Source organism: Lissotriton vulgaris, chromosome 12 (assembly GCF_964263255.1).
Source record: "Lissotriton vulgaris chromosome 12, aLisVul1.2, whole genome shotgun sequence".
Lineage (NCBI taxonomy): Eukaryota > Metazoa > Chordata > Amphibia > Caudata > Salamandridae > Lissotriton > Lissotriton vulgaris.
The window spans coordinates 643,967,351-643,984,268 of record NC_141700.1 but is presented as its reverse complement, the minus strand read 5'-3'; the positions used below and the strand labels follow the sequence as shown (position 1 = coordinate 643,984,268).

General features: G+C 43.7%; 1 protein-coding gene across 1 annotated transcript; it reads right to left on the bottom strand.

Annotated features, from left to right (window-relative positions):
• Nucleotides 1-2,313: 2,313 nt before the first annotated feature.
• Nucleotides 2,314-15,512, bottom strand: LOC147677927 (cytochrome b-245 light chain-like). The gene is made up of 6 exons (XM_086945817.1): nucleotides 14,902-15,512; nucleotides 13,019-13,088; nucleotides 12,135-12,209; nucleotides 9,287-9,370; nucleotides 6,588-6,669; nucleotides 2,314-2,972 (listed from the first exon to the last, which is right to left on the bottom strand). The coding sequence occupies exons 1-6, from the start codon at nucleotides 14,957-14,959 to the stop codon at nucleotides 2,781-2,783; spliced, it is 561 nt and encodes a 186-aa protein (XP_086801943.1). The 5' UTR covers nucleotides 14,960-15,512; the 3' UTR covers nucleotides 2,314-2,780.
• Nucleotides 15,513-16,918: the final 1,406 nt, after the last annotated feature.

Here is a 16,918-nt window from a genome sequence, read left to right as displayed (position 1 = left end):
ACTTATTCATTTTGGCACATTCCCAGATTTACCAACACCGGTAAACCCGGGAATGCGTCAAAATACTATACCTCCCCAGGTGAGGCGTAATGAGGAGAAATACCTCAATTTCTCCTGGTTACTTCCTCTTTCTATGTGTGCTGCATCCTGCATAGAAAGAGGCTAGCTGTCCTGTTTAAAATAGGTTTGCCTCCACTGACAGGAGAGAGCAGGACACGGGCAAAGGGTACTGTTACATCCAAGAATAATAAAAACCTTAGTTCAGTTTTTCTAAAGGCTATTTGACTGATCATTCCTTCATGCATAAGGGTGATTCTAAGGAAGTACAGTCGTTCAAGGAAGTGAATACTTGGGGAACTGGCAATCCACGTACACGTACCGTTAAGTTAGACCTACTTTTGGATTTTCCTGTGACAACAGACACCTTTGATGACAACCCATTCATTTAACCCTTTCGATGCTGATGACGAGCTCAGCTCGTCATGATGCACAGTTGAGCTGTGCTGATGACGAGCTGAGCTCGTCATGATTACAGCAGAAGAGTAATTTCCAGCACAGGGGGGGGAAACACCTAGCAGCCAAGGTGTTAAAGATTGAAAGATTCTGTCACTGATAAATGTTTTGCTTCTGGCTACATTAAAGGGCCTCTAGAGTGTGTGGGAGACTTAAGGTCCCCTCCTGAAGAAGTTACCTCTGAAGTCTGTCATGAAGTAAAAGACATCAGGATAGCTTAGAAGTTGTTTGGGTCTATTCAAGATTGCATCAATATCCACTACCTCATTTTAAATGCGGGACAAAACAGAGTTCCTAGTCGTGCTTATAATTGTGTGAAAAAATTAAAAAATATTAACCCCTGATTTGATTTAAGGTGGGAGGTTGAGCTGCTTATAGCCCCCAGAGATGAGGTCAAGACCCTCCGGCTGATCTTCAAGAACGGAATGACTTTTGATAGTCAGTACGATAGGTGCCAACCATGGTTAATGTCCTCTATGTACACACCCGTAAATCGAACCTGAGGAAATTATACTGCAGGAGCATTCTATGGCCTTCCCAGAAGAAGTCACTTTCTTCTACACTGCATGGTATGCAGCGGCTGTCACTAGAGAAGAGGAGTCACTTTAAAGTGCTGACACTGGTGCACAGGCGGTCAATGGGATCGCACCAGCATACTAGAACAGGCTACAAATTTGTGACCCAGTCAAAGAACTGTACACAAGTGGCAAAATGTTGTGAGATCTCATAGAAATGAAAGATGGAGAAAGCGATAAAACGTTTTCATTGGCAGACCACTACCCTTCAATTCTTATGGTGTGCGGCTCTGATCCACCTTACTCCCTTTTCGGAAGCCACCGAGCTCTCGCATACTACATGTAATACCAAAGTATTCTTCCTAGTAGGGCATGACTGCTAGGTCATAGGAGGCTACATCTACATCTGCAAAGCGAATTCACAGCGGCGGCTACCAGGAAGAAGCAATGAGGCGTGGTGTGGGGGAAAGAGTGGAGGGGGGGGGGGGGGATTGGTTTAAAAAACAATCAATTACCTCCAGGCAAGTCGGCTGGCTGGCTGGCTGGCTGCTGCTGCTTCTCCTACGTCTTCTTCCAGGCTTCTTGGGTGAACAGGAAGGAGGAAGTACCAGCGCTCCCAGGTTCCCTGCAGCCAATCACAATGCTGCAATGCAGTGTTGGGATTGGTCTGAGTTAAGCCAGGGGTTGGAGGGTTGGGCATGTTCTTCACGCAGGCTGTAATGCAGCCTGCATCGAGAACACGGTATGTGCGAATGACTGTTTTGGGCAGCCCGAGTGGGCCGGCCAAGCACTCATGTCACATTGGGAGTGCAAACCACTGCTCCCCATGCTCTGAGAGCAGCCCCCCCCCCCCACAAAGACGCAGCAGTGGGGAAAACTAAAATAAAAATTACCTCAGGTTATTATCACCATTTTTCCTTTTTTTACATTGCAAAAAGCAGTGGGGCAATGCTCCTCTGCCTTAGTGGAGGAGCCGCCACTGGTTAGTCATTTGTAAGGGTTCTGTGCATTTGTTTAAAATATTTTTTGTCACTTTTTCAATGCCCGCAGATTACCGAAAAAAATTGGTAAAAAGTTGCAAACAAGGCAATGCTTCTTGTGATGCAAAGGACAACTATCAAGCGAAGAAATATTTAAGAAGATCAGAGCGATCTAGTGAGAGTTAAACATTTTGGCCTACAAGCGATATCCAGATGTGCATCTGACATGTTAATATAACGAACTGTCGAAAGCCCGTTTACTAATAGAGACCATTTTGATTGGCTTGTTTTTTGCTTCTTTATTTAATTTCTCATAGATCCGTTGTTTTATACATATAACATTCTTTTGCAGGTAGTAGCATAGGAATAAGGCACACAGGAATCAGGTGAGAAGTTCCTGAATAGATTGAAAGCTCACAATATTTGATCATCATGTACTAGAAAATAGCACCTAGATAAACAAATGCCATAGAGATACAGACCTTTACCACAATCGTTTGCAGACAAACTAAGCTGAAAGTAGTCAGGGCGGACTAAACCCACTGGCGAGTGTCATAGGATTTCTGCGTGATACCTCCAGATAGGCACTCTTGAAGAAAAGTAAGCATAGGCATGTGTGGAGCTGTGATTGATAAAGCATATGTCCCAATTGCAAACAATCACTTAAACCCCTACTTCCACATCTATTCCATTCAATGCTGCCAATGCTTGGTTCGGAGATCAGCAAATAGTCATTTATGTGTTGATCCCCAGGATATGCAACATGTGATTTCTACACATCATGCGTGACCATGACGGGATCGTCCCGCCCTCCCCTTAAAGGGATTTCATTCACTTGCTTCTTCCTGGCATCTAGGTGTTGTCGTGGTGGTGGACCCGCTGGAGGACCCTTGGTCTCAGGTGCCCGTGGCTTTTCCTGCCTGCGCGCTTCCAAGGGCCGCCACTCCTCTCCATAAATAGCAGCCTAAAGCAGAGAAGACAGAAAAGTAAAGGTCAGAATGAAAGAAGTGGCCATTAGCCTAAGCAATGCTATAAAGCACACACAAAATGGGGGTGTTCCACCAACAGAACACTAACAAAGTGATGCTAACTTAGGGCATTCCATCTGGTGGGAAATATCTGGTGGAGAGTAGAGCAAGCACTTTCAAATGCACCCAGAAACACACAACTGAGCTCCATGACATGATGTGTCCACATTTTTGTTAGCCAGTCCCTTATACTGTTAATCTTTTCTTTTACTTTTCGGTCCTGATTTGACCAGTGGTTCGTTCCATGCATTCACAGGGTATCTTAGAATGGTCCCAATAGTTCCCACCTGCTTAAAAAAATCACCCACTACTGCTTTTGAAAAGGGACAACCCTATCATATTCACTCCAGCATCTCACGAGTCTCACACCGTGCAGTCTCTGAAGTGGAAATTGAAGCCACCTTATCCCTCAGATCTCTCCTTCGCAGACTCTCTTGCAAGTTGTTGCAACACTTATATCCCTTTTGCAGCCTCAGCAGTGTGGCCAAGGAAGGTATTAATATGGAGGCTGAATTCATTTCTGACCCTCTCCCCGAAGAAGGTTTAATATGCACAATGGTGATAGTTAACATAGTCCACAATAGTTTTTCAGTCTGGCACTAGTTGGCAGTGTGGGAAACGTGCATTGCTGGTTAGTGTCAAACCCTGCCACTGGCATAGAAAGCGGACGCTCTCCACCTACCATTGAGGACATTGATGTGCAATGCTGTTAATCCAACAATTGTTGTAAACACCAAGCCTACACACTATTTTTTGTGCTCTCTAGGGTTGGGTGAAATTTAGTTTGCCGTACACTCAAAGAACTCACTCATAAACCAGGGGAATCATGTGAGTATTTCTAATCCAGAAGGAATTAACATGTGCGTCCCATTTCAATGAAGTGATTTATTGTATTGGAGAGCTCTCGGACTAGTACCTGCAATCGTTTAAGAAATATCATTCTCATAAAGGAGACACTATGGGCTCGATTACGATGTTGGTCGGAGTTGCCTGCGAACGACACTGTTGTGGTCTCTGGACCCACCGACCTCTGGTTAGTGTTCCCAACACCGCAATCACAATGCGACCACACACGGTGCAGTCGCACACTCCCATTACGCAATGGGAGCCGTTGCGGGCACCGGGCAATCCCCCGATGCGCCGCAAGGGTGTGGGCCGTTTTTGTTACAGGGCCGTTTTTGCAGCAAAAAAAACGACCCTGTAACAAAATCAGCCGAAAACCGGCCCTGGCAACGAGCGCGGTTACACCCCAACCCCCCCCTGGGGATGGGGGGGGGCAGCAGAGCACTTTGCCAGGGCCGGTTTTGGTTCTCAGTCCGGCCTTGAATGGGAGCTTGTGCCGTGGCCCTACACCAGCCATAGCACAAGCTCCCATTGAGAAATGGGGGATTTTGTTAATCCCTGCACCACGTGGCAGGCACCCCAGGGTACCTGCCACACAGTGCAGGGATTAACAGTGAGGCACCATAGGTTCCCCCTCTGCCCCCAACCGGAGGCCATAGGGAGAAGGAGGCCCTGCTAGGGTCCCCAAATTCACTTTGATAGACTTTCCATGTCGGAAACGATCATAGTAATCCCAACGGCGGAAACGCCGTCCATTGGGATTATGTGCTGGTCTCCGACTGGCTGACGAGTTCCTTAAGCCCCTCAGAAGCCAGCCGGAAAGACAGGACAGTTCAGTTTCGACCGCATGCATTGTAATGCGGTGGTCAGAAATTAAACCGCGATGCGGCCTATGTGTCAGATGAACCTTTGTGGTGTTGGGTTTCATATTTTTTTTGGTTTAGCCTAATGACAGCTTTAGCTGTCAAGCCAGCCTGGTCTTTTCCCCCCCAAAATCATAATCAAAATACATCTGTCCACCTAGGGATTTAGGTCAGCCCTCTTCATCCATTGGTCTTTTCAAATGTCATTCATAATTTCCTTCCCCCTACCACAACATACACCATAGAGAAGTAGGGCAACCTACTTTTTCCATTGGCCACGTGTAAAAGAGTGCGCTTCAGTGTCTGGGCTCATGTGCCTGGCTACTCCTTTATTTTTATGTGTATTATATGTTTTTGCCCTTTGCATATGTTTTCAAAAAACAATGTACCAAACAACTACATGCTTGTCCATGCCATACCGATTGGCTTTGATAATGCTTATTCTTTAGTGTTCGCGATGCACCTTTGTTTACACAGAACAATAGAGCACAATTAGACTTTAGTAAATGTTCAACATAACTAAACACACTGCAACACACAAGGCAAGAGGACACAAAAAGCCAGCCACTTCGTATTGGTAAAGACTACTTTGGGGCGTTTGTACTTTACTACTTATAAAAAACAATCTTCAAAGGAATAAATGTTTTGATTTATGCACTTTGATTTGTTGTGTGCTTAAATTCTTCTCCAACTCACCCAACCTTGTTACTTGTTGCTCTGACAGACTGGCTAGCCTTAGAGCTTGCAGAGTATGGCATTACCAGCCTCTCACTAGGGAGTATGAGGGTAGCAGTAGAAGCCAGTTACTGCCTGGCTATTAATAGGTGTCTATGCTATCGTAAGGAATTGCAATTGTAATGGTGTTTGTTGTTTAGTCAAAATGTGCCCACGGACGATATATCTGGTCACATCACATTTGTCAGCATTCAACCACACAATCTACCATGGATATAAAGCTATAAAAAGGTGACAAATCCCTTTATACAATTTCAATATTATGCAGAAAGGTTGGTGCCTCGGAGCTGGAGCAGTATGGGTGCAGCAGACCCAGAGATTTTAAGGCGACAGAACCACACAAAGGACAAATGGGCTAAATCGGAGTCATGAACATAATGAGCTTGTTGGCACGAATGAACACGCTACTGACCTTCGTAAGCACTGGCCTACCAGCAGAGGTCTACCGAGGGTCTAAATTTGCAACCTTGACACAAGCTCCTCTCACCTGTTTAAGTCATCCTTGTTGGCCCTGAATGCCTTGCAGACTTCTATCAAGAGCACCATATCTTAACATTGACCACCTACATCAATGAAAGTGATAAATGCAGAGATCAACCTTTCGTTCCTTGACCTTTTCTAACTTGCAGCTGTCCCGTGCCAAACTGCCTCAAAAACCTGGATTGAAGACAATAGTGTAGGTCTGGCCTTTGAAGGCATGGTACAGATACAGATTACTAGCAGGGGAGGGGGGTCTGGTCTGGCTCACTGGGACCTCAGCGGCACAAGGCAGTTTCTGCTCAGTACCCTAAAGTATTGATTGACGGATTCTTAATTTTATACAGCACGTAAATACCAAAAAAGGGGGTATCCTAAAGCTAAAGAAGAACCAGATTACACAGAAACAGAATCTACATTGAGAACAGTTGACTTTTAAGCATTTTCTTAAGTGTGAGAAAGCTTTTTCTGCTTGACTGGAATGAGGGAGACCATTCCAGGCTTTGCAGGTGACAACAGAAAAAGACTCCCTGCCAGGCAACACCTGAATCGATTAAAGTATGTGGTTGCCCAGTACCCCTCATCCCCTTAATGCCAGACCGTAGTAGAAAAAGCTCAAGGATTGCTGCTTACCAGTAGGTAGATGAGGCTCGCGATGCCAAGGCAAACAGTGCCAAGCACTGTGGCGAGTAAAAATCCTCCAGGCACTGCCAAACTAAAAAGGAAAACAAAAAGAACAGCATAAATGGAATCTATCTGGAACTAGCAACAGTGAGATTCACATCCGGCCAGTTAGGTGATACTACTAGGAACCACAGAAAAATCTGCATCCCTTTGCCATCATGGCATAGTTTGATTCTTTAATGTCTTACAATGGTTCTAGAATGATGTGCTATAGATCGCTGATAGTTTGTTTGCACTAAATTATAAAATGCCTTCACGCTATACTTTGAAGTCAATCTTGCAATTCAAAATGTATATGTGAAATCTTGTCTTTTTTACTACCATCCCAGATTTCCACTGACCTCTTTTTCATTATATTCCCAGAACCCTTGAAGACATCCAGCCCTAGTAATTCAATTAGCAGTTTCTGTGTAAAGGTGATTGTTCAGATCAGGTTATGGTTTTTGCGAAGCGCATATATATATATATATATATATATATTACACACACATATGTATGTATGTATGTATCAACCGAATACATTGCAATTATTTTAATCTTAATTCGCATGGAAAGGGTTTTTGGTAATTAATTCAATGGCTTCATTTTTACAGTGAGTGACATTAAGTAGAGTTATGTAACTCACAGTATGGAGTTAATCAGCTCAAATAACTATTCTTTCCACATTCATTTGTTAGAGCTCACATGCAAACTTTTATTACCAATTTACTCCTGAATGAATATAGCTTCTTTTTTTATTGCTCCCTTTGTAAGAGTACATTTGTTGGCCCGAATGTGCATTTGATGGACATGTGTACAGCAGCCCCACAGAATGTGCGTGGATTACAAGTGGGCATTGGTTTTTGTCAACATACATTCATTTGAGTTCAGTTTCATGTGTTCCACATAGTAAACAAACTACGCTTCATATCTGCTTCTTTACCTACTCTACATGATAAGAGATACTTCCAGCAGCTTTGAGGAATACGTATGCCATGTTTTTCAGATACTTCCCAAAAGAAGTCTTTGTTCATTTTGTGTACACTTGAATTATAGGTAAAAGCAGTTATTTTACATTTGTTAATGGCTGGAACATTTTATCCAACTTTAAGGGCGCTTCTGTTCCCAATGGGTTTTCAAGTAGATGCCTAATTAGGGTACATTTGATGTGTGTAGTGCTGAACTTTTACATTTTTTCTGTGTTCTATGGAGAAGTCAATGCTACAAAAGTGCTCAAAAGGTGACCTCTATAGACACTCTACAGGCTACAAAATACTTGACCAGGGGGTCACCAAAAATTACCTAAGGTTTTCAATAATACGATTTTTTAATTGCCTATAACTTTACTAAATTTTAACCAATTCCAGTGCAGTGTGAACAGCTCCTGGAAACCAATTGACTTTCGGTTTAGTGAACACCGGTCAGGGATTTTGTAGTTTTAAAAAGTGTAGTGTCAAACACCCAGAAGGAGATTGTACATCTGAAGAAATTCCAGATAATTTTTGCCTTTAATTTTACATCAATCTCTGCAGTTTTCATAATTACTGTATTAGAATACATTTTGATTCATTGGCTAGTTCGCTCAAACTCGTCTGTGGTTGACCAAGCTCCAGAATCTTACCAATTATGGCTAAAAGCTAATTTCTACTCACATTCTGGAGAACATTACCAAACCGTATGGGCAAAAATAGACCATGAGCATGGCGGACACAAGTTGGGCATCTGTCTTGTAATTAATGACACTGTTAGTCATAAAGACTCCACCATTGGTTAATGCCCCAAAATAAAAAGATGTTTTTTAACATGATTTTCCCAAAACAATCACTAGACAGTGGAATAATGCATATAACGTGAAATTAGGAGAGCCTCAAGCTGCAAAACTATTGTTTCAGGTAAGTAGCTTTTTTCTTTCGCAACACAAAGTGGTGATTGACCAGATGGGAATAACTGCTGGGAGTGGTACAATTACTGCCTGCTGGACCAGTAAACAGAGTGCTATAGAAAGGAAAGCAAGACAGTCGGCTTACGCTGGTGCTGCTGCAGACTTGGTGGACAACAGAAACTGGGAGCTCGCTGGAAGCTGCCACCAAAAACAGCAGCAGTAGCTTGGATGCAACCCAAAGGAATTTTCCTCTTGAAGGGTGCGAATAAAAAACCCATTGAGTTTCAGGCTCTCTGCGGGTGCTGTCAGAATGGGGCTGTGGTTTTCTAATGACAAAATGTGAACACCAACCTACCAGTGAAGTTTAGTCATGTCACATAGGGGATGAGATGGTCATGGGCGTCCGCAGAAATGTTTTCGGGGAGTCATGATGCTGCAGTGAAGCGGACCTTCCACTACGCCATCTTGAATTTTTTTAAAGGGCAAGTTAAAAAAAAACTCCCCCCTTTCGGACACCCATGGAGAGGGTACCCTTCTGCCTTCACAACTGAACTGGACAGAATCTGAACAAGTGCTGAATGGAATGATGGATTTAGTAAAACAAACTATCACCTGCATTTACAGCATTGCTAGTTAAAAAAAATCTTCCTCACGTTTGATTGACTGGTCAGCCACACCAGTTCTTTCATCGAATGGGTGTCATAAAATGTCTTAATTATACTTCCTATGAGTGAACTTCTTTCTACAAAAATATGCACAGATATATTTGGAAAGGGAAATAACTCACCAGGCGTGCAGGATGGCACGGACGTAGTAGTTCCTAGTGAGAGGTCCAAAAGCTTTCACCACGACTGTCATGCACTGTTGACCACTGTTGGGGGAAATAAATTAAGAACATTACATTTGTAAAATAGTTACAGCTGCCCTCTTTCAGCATACAGAACCACCAAGGAAATTAATTGAGCCTGCTGATAAAAGAAGGGAAAACAGATTTTGTTTCATCGTGTAAGAGTTGCAGGATTTGGAGTCCCAGCTCCAACACCTGATGCAATTGTGATTTCAGGTCATCTTCTCCTGTGGCTCATGCCATTCAGCATAGTGACTTATGCTAGTGCTCTATAGTAAATGCACATGTTCATTTAGGTATCTTTAGGTAATGTTGAAATTTAGACATATTGGTAGGAGATGTGGTTGATGGACTATTTAGTGAATGTGCAACCAGGACACCAAATAGATATTCCACAGAAATCAATTCCTTTATCTACTAAAATTCGGACTGCTTACAAATAGTATGAATAGGCAAAGAGGCTGGCATTCGACTTTAGGCCAATGGATGCTAGTTGACCAAATTCCCACAAGACCACATCACCCCAGTGCAGCGGTCACTTTGGTTTGTATTTTGTTTTGCATACAGTGACAGTTAAAAGGACTCTAGGTACAAGCAGACCTGTACAGCACAGCACAGGCCATTTTGAAAGTTAGACTTATCATAAGCGACAACATCCTGCCTCACACGGCTAGCTAACTCAAGAATATATCAAATCGAAAATCCAAGGCGCAATTGAGTTGCAACTGAGCATTGCAATTGCCACAAACCTCAATTGCGACTTTGAATTAGATTTTTAATTAGATATCCTTGGGTTAGGTAGCCACGTGAAGCAGGTTGTTTTTGCTTAAGATATTGATCTGATAACCCCTGTTCCCTGCCTCACCAATTTGGTTTCAAGGGCCCTCTTTGCTCTGGAGACATTTTGAAAGTGAAGACATTAGCACGAATTAAACCAGTTGTTCTGGTGGCTTAGTGGACTAAGGCATCCGCTGTAGGCGCCTGTGTATGACCTCATGGTCACAAGTTCAAATCCCAGTGGGTCCACTCAGACCTCCATCCATTTGAGGTCGATAAAATGAGTACCATTGATTTGGGTAACAAACACCTGTTATTCAGCGCCTAGATAACGACGTTGAATGTGTCCTCTACAAATACACTGTATGTTAGGTTAGTTGTCAATGCATGACATTAACTACTTCTTTTAACATTCTGGCAGAAACAGTGCCACAGGGCAGTAATTATTGGGAGTGTATTTTTTAAGCAATGGATAAGTCAGCAGGAATTAGGTGGTATATTCATCACACATTTCTTGCATTCCATGACATACCCTTAAATTGCCAAAGATGTGCTTCCATTGCAATTCATGGATGGGGCATTGACCATTTGTTACCAGTGTCGTCTGAAGGAAGTCGGGGGTCAAGCAACATTGAATCATATGTTAAAGGCTGAGATAGAGACAGACAAAGGTAAAACAGGGAAAAGTTCACTTTCCCAGGGGCCCTTTGAAAAGCTGGGGGGGCCTTGGTAATTGCCCACTTTGCCCATGCCTTAAAACGTCTCGGTTTGTTACGCAGAGGCACACGGTCCACTTTTAGCAAATGGCTGCTCTCCAGTCTTGCAATTGTATGAAACCATCACCTAACGCACAAAACGTCGTTTTTTGTGGCTGGGTGTGATAGTTACAGTGGTGCTGAACACACATGGGACACTGCTGTTCAAATGCTTGCTGGCACGCCCCTGTGCCTGTACTATTTGCTCGAGTTGTGTTCTGCACTATTGCTGTCACATGACTTGCTGTGTACCCCCATGCCTGTCCGCTGGTTAGACCAGTCAGCTGGTCTTGCATCACTCCCTTGTATAGTGTAAAGGTCTGCTTGTGTTCACACAGGCCTATAGCATGGGGCAGAAACATTGTGCTGTCATCTTTTCTGGAACTTGCATCATGAATGCAGTTTCCTTGTAAATATTTTATTTGGGAAGAACACCAAGTGTAGTCACTCGTTGTTTCCCTGAACGATTGTTTGTGCTTCAAGAATGATATAACAGAACAAAATCTTCAATTTATGTATTGTCAGACTTCCTTTCGTTTCTGCTGCCGTCTCTTCCCTCATCCTCACTCTTCTCACCTCCCCTTCCCCCATCCACTATTTTTCTCTCTCCTTTCTCTCCTCTCTTAATGTATTGCTTATTTTTTGACGAAATGTGTAATTGTGATCATTTTCTGTGACATTGTGGAAACGAATGTAAAGCGCTCCGATACCATCGGGTCTAGCCAGCACTATATAAAACTCTTTAAATAAAATAAAAAGTATAAAAGCATTGATCTGCATTAAATGGATCAGGAGGCCATGCTTTCAACAATACACACTGTTGCACAATGCTGTGAACTGGGAAATGACTTGTGAGCAGGTAGGAAATAAGATGATTGATCAACTTACTTCCTCAGCCCTACTCTTAAAATAGCAACTCAATATTTTCCTCTTATGACACAAAAACAAAATTGGAATAATTATGTCCCTTCCCTCTCCAGCATCTGCTCCATCTCGAGCCTCAGCTCCATCTCGAGGAATATAGAAGTTGTGAAGTGGTTCCCGCATCTCAGTGTCATGAACCCAAACAGGTAACAAGATGCAAATCTTTGCATGTTTAGCCACATATGGCTCCACCCTGAGGTACTATATATGTGATTGGGTTATCGCACTTGTAATATGGCAGACAGGAGATCTGTCACATTTGTGATGGAGTGTCCCACCCTCCGAACTCTAAATCAGGCTGCGTCTGCTTTAGAAGCCGACAGTCTTCTTACCATCTCTCCATCGTTGCGCCCTTCTTCCTCTTCCCCCTTGGGTACTCCAGCAGACAAATGAACGCTCCAGCAGCTCTAAGTCGTGCCTGTTAAGGTCAGAACGATGACTGGTGGACCAATAGAGTTATTTCACTACACTACAACAGATGATTACACCACAGTCCCTTCCCCGCCTGACCATCTTACACCCAGCACAAATTATAACTTGTACCCAAATAAAGTAAGAATGCTTCCCCAGGACAGTCAAAGAGATTTCCTTATTGAAAGTTAAAACAAAATATAACATAGCTTCATTTAGTCTCTGGGAACTGTGAAAACAGGACACTCAAGGGTGTAAATCACTTAATAAAAGATGTATTTTACCAATATTTATGGAATTAAGTTACTTGGGTTCCCTAGGTGTTCAGATGTCACGGATCTCTTGGTATCAGGGCCTATTGTGAGTTGTTAATCCAGCCCTAATATTATCTTTCTGTTCTACTTTTATAATTGAAAGAGCGAAACTACAAAGTCTCCAATGTAAAACAAGAACTAGCAATGGCAACAGGTCTGGCCTTGGCAGCCAGCCATTTGGCTTTCTGGAAAAATCTGATTAGACACCAAATATCTGACGAAACGTACAGAGGCTCGAGCTACTGCTGAATTTCTGAATTTCCTACGAGGCCAGTGAGGACCTGCATCCTCCAGTCTGTCCTTGTACACCGCTCAATACCAGGGCACTATGTGGTCTAGAACATCACTGGTAGTTGCATTTATATAGGACTTCCTATCCCTGACAAGTAGGATACTACTCCACAATAATCCCAGATTAGTTGTTAATCCGAGGGTTATTGGGATTAGTCTTGTGCTCTCAAACCATTCCAAGCACCGTGGAATAAGGATACATGGCGTAGGCTGCGAATTGCCAGTTCTTAAACTGTCCAGCAACAGCCACGATTCCTCCGGCAAGTAGAACTGCAAAACAAGAACAAACACGAGTTAGAGGCAGCAAGTCCTACTGCTACACACAGATATCTGCACAAACAATCCCCTGACCCTCCACCTCCTCTTCATGTCCACTGGCCAGACTTCATCCCTCCGTTACCAAGAGCCGTTAGCATGGGCGACTTTCCAATTACAAACTTCTCTGCGAAAAAGATTTCCACCTGAAAAGCGTTGGTTTGCACATTGAAGTGTACTGCTCTTGCTATGATACATCACTTACCTCTCCACTTTTAAAAAACCATATGTGTTCCTCAGAGGGCCTCTAGATGAACAGGCGCTTCTCTAAAGTGCTTCTGAAAGAGCAAGGTGGAAAGCTCTGTAATGTGTTTGGAGTTTAGAGAAGGGATATTGCGTATACGAGTGAGTTTTGTATAGAATATAATGTGAATGTAAAGTGTTTCGTTGTCATTAAACGCACTATTTGGGGGTAGTCCGTTTCAAAGCATCCCTACTTTGGTAGACAATAGGAATATAACCCAGATATTTGGACAGATGTCGGTAAATTAACCACTTGGTCAGGTCTTCTTCCATCTTAGCGAGCAACTCTATAGGCAACCCTACGGGTCAAACGTAGCAGTAACGACCAATGCATTTCTACCAGCGTATAGAGAGGTGGAAGGAGTCCATAACAAACGAACAGAGCCCTGTGTAGATTGCCACACCATACAAGGAGGGACATCATGTTAACAAGACAAAAACAACATCAAACAATCATTGGCAAAGCAAATAGTTCTCACTTTTGTGACCAATTGGCTTTCCTAATGGTTTTTAGCCACACTACGCACCATCCTTTTTTTTGTTTTGTTTTAAGTTACTGATCTGAGCTGCAAAAGAGTTTTTTTAATTATTATTTTTTTTAGAGTGGACGGAGAGCAGAATAACAGGTAGCGAAGCAAGGGACGATAGTTAGCAACACAGGAGTGCGGGGGGTCACTGAACCAACACCGGGGAGGGCAGGGGGGCTGGCGCACCACAGAGAAGTACACAGTTGTGTTCAACAGGGAGGGAGGTGGGGAGAAGCACACAGGTATATGCAGCAGTAGAAGGGGATGGGGGAAGCACACCAGGAAGATGGCTTGAAAACACATGCAAACTGTATGCTTATACAAAAAGAGAAAAGTAGTTCCCTGACAACAAAGGTAGACAAAAGACAAACACACACATGCTAAAGAGGCAATAGTCTATGGACGGGACAAATACAAGGTTGAGAAGCAGGGACACAAATAAGAAGTAGGCAAATGAGGTGACAAGAAACGCCAACCAATGAGAAGCAAGGAGTTGGCTTCCAGCTCCTGTCCGTTAATTGTAAGCCACAATATGCTTCGCAACAGCAGCACATGCGCCGCCTACTAGGCTTGACCTGAAAAAAGATATGTGTGGGATTAAAGATAGAAACTATCAGGCATGCACAGAAAAAAAAGCACATTTGGTAAGCGACCACTAACATATCACGTCGGGAGGTTCCCTAGGAGATGTGCAGTTTACATTACGCCCCCTAAACTAACCCCACACCCCTTCCCTGTCACAATTCAGCACAGTCAAGGAATCTCTAAATAAATTCACCTTTTAGAATGAGGTTCGGAAAAAACGAATTTATCTTCTTTAGGTACCCGGTACACACCAAAATTGCACCCACCGAGGGGAGAGTAGGAATATTTAAGACTCATATCCCCTCGTCCAGCGAAATTCTGAACCAGAAAAGCTTAGCTGTCAACCCTCTTCCCCTCCCACCCCCAAAAAAGAAAAAAAACGAATTTAATGTTGCCCGCTCTGTGGTACTTACTGAGCCCGGCTGCCAGCGCCTGCTCGTTGGCCCACATGGCCCACTCGATCTGCCCCATGGCTGCCTGCGGACCTCGTCCTCCCCCGGGGTCGGGTGTTTGGCCGGCTGCTCAGCTGTGGACCTCGGTGCAGTGGCCGCTGCCTTCCACAGATGTGTCTGCAGCGCAGCGGGTTGGGCGGTGACATTGTTACCTCCACATAGCCCCGCCCCCTCTGGTGGGTTGTCAGTTCCCGCTCCCTCTTCGTGTTACTTAGGGCAGCACCTGCTGCAATTTGGGATTTATCACAGCAAACAATAGGCTGTAGCGCAATGACGCGCCTGGGACGTGCACAGTTTAATTGCTTTGGAAACACCAAGTGCTGAGTAGTAGCGGATTTTCTGAAAATGTAGTCCCCCAGTTCCTCAACACTCGTAGGAATGAAGAATTAATTAGCATAGAACATCCCGGACGTCTAAGCACTTTGCCGACTACAAGGTTTTCTTTCCTACAGCAAACTACTCTAACTTCTCCCGCGCTCTCTCTAACCCTTGCTCCCTACAACCCACAACGTTAAATTCCATGTGTTTCTGGCTCCGTAACAGTGGTCGAAGTGGGGGAAAAAAGTAGGGGAACTGTGGGCGGAGAATCAGAGGGCGGAATAACCTGAGGATTGGATCAGTGGGCGGAGTTAGAGGTGTGGCCAGGATGCGCAAAATATCCCAATCTTTAGTATTTGTGTGGCATTTCACTGACCAGTTACAGCTTATTATGTTATGTAATTCAACCAATGGATACACATGATTATTTAACGATTAATATGAGCTATTGACATTAGAAACATATTCCACTTTGTGAATTTATTTTAATCACAGAATGTCCCAAAAATGCTCAAAAGTGGAAGCACAAGCCATTTGTTTCCGAGCCTTGGAGTTTCTGTCGTCAGCAATATACACAGAGACAATCAATTTTACGTGTGTAAATGACTGTATAGGAAATGTTACATAAGACAAAGGACTACAAGTGTAGGAGTCACATGATAACCATACTAGTAGACAGTATAGTTTAATAGTGATTGGCCTTCAGAAACACAAACTCAGATTTTAAAACTTAATACCATGATTGGGGGTTCTCTTTAAAAAAAAATTATTGATTTGTATCAAAAATAACACTTTTTGAAATATTAGGATAATCAAAGGCTTAGGGAAAAAACCATAACGCTCTAGTTTATACCTTGCAGTTTGTATGCAGCTCTTAGATGAAAGTTAATAGCTCACTGCTCTTTGTTAGGAATGTAACTTATAAACTGCAGGTAGCAAAAGGATCTCACTGACAAAAGCAGTAACCCACTGACCTATTTACAATATGTGCACTTGGTGATGGGCCTGGTACATTTTCTTTGCAGCAGGCACATTAACCCTCTGCGCTATCTTTCCATGAGTTAAAACTTCCACTAGACAAATCTCCGATCTCGCTCTAGGAAGAAGTTTATTCATCAGAGTTATCATGCATTTTTATTATTGCCGAAAATAGCTGGTGGCAAGGAAGGAGGCAGCAAGTGCTTTTAAAACCATAATATACGACGCCCCCACTCAAAGTCAGCGCCCGTTGCGGTCACACCAGTCGCACCGCCCTAGAGCCAGCTCTTCTCAGGGGTCCTCAGTGACAGTCACTGTTGCTCTAGGGTGACAGTGACAGTCACTGTTGCTCTAGGGTCTGCTACTTCGTAGGCCGGCCCACAAGACTGGAGGTGAACTTCAGTATGGATTGTGGTGGGCAAGCCTTCAAGATGTACCCTCACTTGCCACTGCTAGGGTCCACCTGCTGGTGCTAAGACACCAGGGCTTTTCTGGTGCCTTCTAAGGTCTGGCATGGGAATGTGCTCCCTCAAGAGAGTGGTCTGGGGGACTGTTCATGAAGGCTGAACGTGGTTCCCCAGTTCTAAATTTAGCAGCTCTGCCCCCAGTGCTACATCTGCTCTCTCACTGAACACCATACTGCCCCACTGAGAGAAACTCATACTGCCTTCAGCTACAATCC

Excerpts from the sequence above, each read along its gene's own strand:
- LOC147677927 (XM_086945817.1), bottom strand. The coding sequence starts at position 14,959 with ATGGGGCAGATCGAGTGGGCCATGTGGGCCAACGAGCAGGCGCTGGCA. Across the intron at positions 13,089-14,901 it reads GGCGCTGGCAGCCGGGCTCA|TTCTACTTGCCGGAGGAATC; the intron begins GTAAGTACCACA and ends CTTGTTTTGCAG. Across the intron at positions 2,973-6,587 it reads CGAGCCTCATCTACCTACTG|GCTGCTATTTATGGAGAGGA; the intron begins GTAAGCAGCAAT and ends TCTCTGCTTTAG.